Raw genomic sequence first — 2,504 nt, forward strand, 5'->3', positions numbered from 1 at the left:
TTCTACTGAAGTTGGGAGTAGGTACTTGACTTTGCCAATATGGAGATGGTCTCTATTGAAGAGATGTTTCTTTCTGGAAAAACAGAAATGCTCTCACGAGATGAGAGTCTGAAACTCTGGCAAGTGGTACGCTCTCTGCTTGAGCCAAAAGCAGAATCATCTGACAAGCTTGGGTTTTGATGCATTTTTATATTTTTCACTTGAGCAATTACTGTCTCTGTTTCAATCTTTTTCCTTTTTGAGAGTTCATGTTGGCCCTGAAAAAACATCTCTGCAAATATCATCACACACACTGGGATGGGCACATTTGGTTATAAACATCTAGAAGAAAGCTGGAGTACTGTGATTCAAACAGATGAGACAAATTAAGAGTGCAGGCACATGCTCAGCAATGGCAACACTTGATCTTTGAAATGCTAGATGTCTGCTGAGATCCAGTCGATTCCAATGATAGATCACAAGTATAGAAGTCACCAGGGCAGTGGTTTGGCTTTGCCGTCTGAGGATCTGCATTCATCAGTACAGCTGTATGCAGCTTGACCGCCGTGTGGCTATTTGGAGAAAAAGGATTAACCATACTCACAAATCAAAGGTTTCCCTAAGAATGAATATGGCCATGGGAAAAAAATTGACTAAACATGCCTACATCTCATAGATCTTCCTATGAATGAATCAATTCGAGATCTATAAGAGCAATTGAGTAGGACAGCAAAGAAACTTAGCAGTTTTGAGCCTGCCTAGACAGCCTTTGATACAATGGCCCTATAAAAACTTGATGATGGGTGGGTCTCACAGGCTGACTGCTTGCATCAAGCTACAATTTCATGGCTGTTGATGAGAATCTATGTAGCCATTGTCAACAAGTACCTTCTCGCGCTTAGCTTTCTCAAGATCTGAGTCCACCATCATGGCCACAAGCTGCTCAAAGTTCACCTTTGGAGCCCACTTCAGTACTTTTCTGGCTTTGGCAGCTGAACCCCTCAAGTTGTCGACTTCGGCAGGTCGAAAGTAGCGAGGATCAATCTCCACATAATCCTTCCAGTTCAATCCCACATACCCAAAGGCAGCCTCCAGGAACTCCTCAACCGTGTGAGAATCCTCCGTAGCAACCACGTAGTCATCTGGCTTGTCTTGCTGCAGCATCAGCCACATAGCCTCCACATAGTCCCCTGCAAATCCCCAGTCCCGGGATGCCTTCAAATTCCCAAGGAAGAGCTTCTTTTGCAGGCCGATCTTGATCCGGCCGACAGCACGGGTGATCTTGCGGGTGACGAAATTCTCCCCCCGCCGCGGCGATTCATGGTTGAACAGGATGCCATTGCAGGCGAAGAGGCCATATGCCTCTCGGTAGTTTACAGTGTACCAATGTGCAGCCACCTTGGACACAGCATAGGGGCTTCTGGGATGGAATTTGGTGTCCTCGTCCTGCGGAGGTGGGGTCGCGCCATACATCTCTGACGATCCGGCCTGGTAGTACCGCACCTGCCGCCCAGTGGTCTCAATGTGGGTGCGCACGGCCTCGAGGAGGCGCAGGGCACCAGTGGCGACAACGTCGGCGGTGTAGTCTGGGTTCTCAAACGAGACCCCGACATGGGACTGCGCGCCAAGGTTGTAGACCTCGTCGGGGCAGATGGTGTCAACCCACTTACGCAGAGCAGAGGCATCGGTGAGGTCGCCATAGTGGAGCTTCATTCGGGCGGCGGAGTTGTGCGGGTCGATGTAGATGTGGTCGAGGCGCTGCGTGTTGAAATTGGAGGACCTCCTGATGATGCCATGGACTTCATAGCCCTTGCTGAGCAGGAACTCTGTGAGGTACGAACCATCCTGGCCTGTGATGCCGGAGATGAGGGCCTTCTTTGGGATCTGCTCCCCCATTTGCTCTCTCTCTTGCTCTTGCAGTAGGATGATGATGAAAACCCAACGATGGTGTCAGTAATACGAAGGCCAAGACCTGCACAGGCAAGAAAATTTCCCGCATCAATCGATACAAAAAAGAACCAGCACAGACAGACAAGAAAAGGACCAATAAAGGACAGCTCAAAGACTGATAGATGTTGGGCTGTGTCTCACTAACCAGGTGCGGCTAATCATCCGCTAATGGATGCGTAGACTCAAAGGCCTTGAGCCTCCAGATCCCATTTATACAATGGGATCTCTCTCTGTCTTTCTCTCTCTCTCACACACATATATATATATATATTTCTCTCTCTCTCACACACACACATGTATATATATATATATGTATATATGTATATGTATATATGTATATATATATATATATAGGCCAAAATTTGACTTGTGTGATGCATTAAGTCGAACATGACCCACAAAATGGGATCTCTCTCTCTCATATATATATATATATGCTAAAATTTGACTTGTGTGATGCATTAAGTCGAATATGACCCACACATCACACTCCACACCGGGTGGGTCCTTCCAATTTTTACATGAACTAGCTGACCTGGCCAAACCTTTTAACCGCATGTTGCGCAGTTTGCAAA

At 47.0% G+C, this 2,504-nt stretch overlaps 1 protein-coding gene across 1 annotated transcript; it reads right to left on the minus strand.

The window, feature by feature from the left end:
- Positions 1-322: 322 nt before the first annotated feature.
- Positions 323-2,228, minus strand: LOC148017654 (GDP-mannose 4,6 dehydratase 2-like). The gene is made up of 2 exons (XM_087663021.1): positions 2,075-2,228; positions 323-1,951 (listed from the first exon to the last, which is right to left on the minus strand). The coding sequence occupies exon 2, from the start codon at positions 1,873-1,875 to the stop codon at positions 823-825; it is 1,053 nt and encodes a 350-aa protein (XP_087519147.1). The 5' UTR covers positions 1,876-1,951; positions 2,075-2,228; the 3' UTR covers positions 323-822.
- Positions 2,229-2,504: the final 276 nt, after the last annotated feature.

This window comes from Lygodium microphyllum, chromosome 22 (assembly GCF_053477565.2).
Source record: "Lygodium microphyllum isolate KBCC chromosome 22, Lygodium_microphyllum_v1.1.10, whole genome shotgun sequence".
Taxonomy (NCBI): domain Eukaryota; kingdom Viridiplantae; phylum Streptophyta; class Polypodiopsida; order Schizaeales; family Lygodiaceae; genus Lygodium; species Lygodium microphyllum.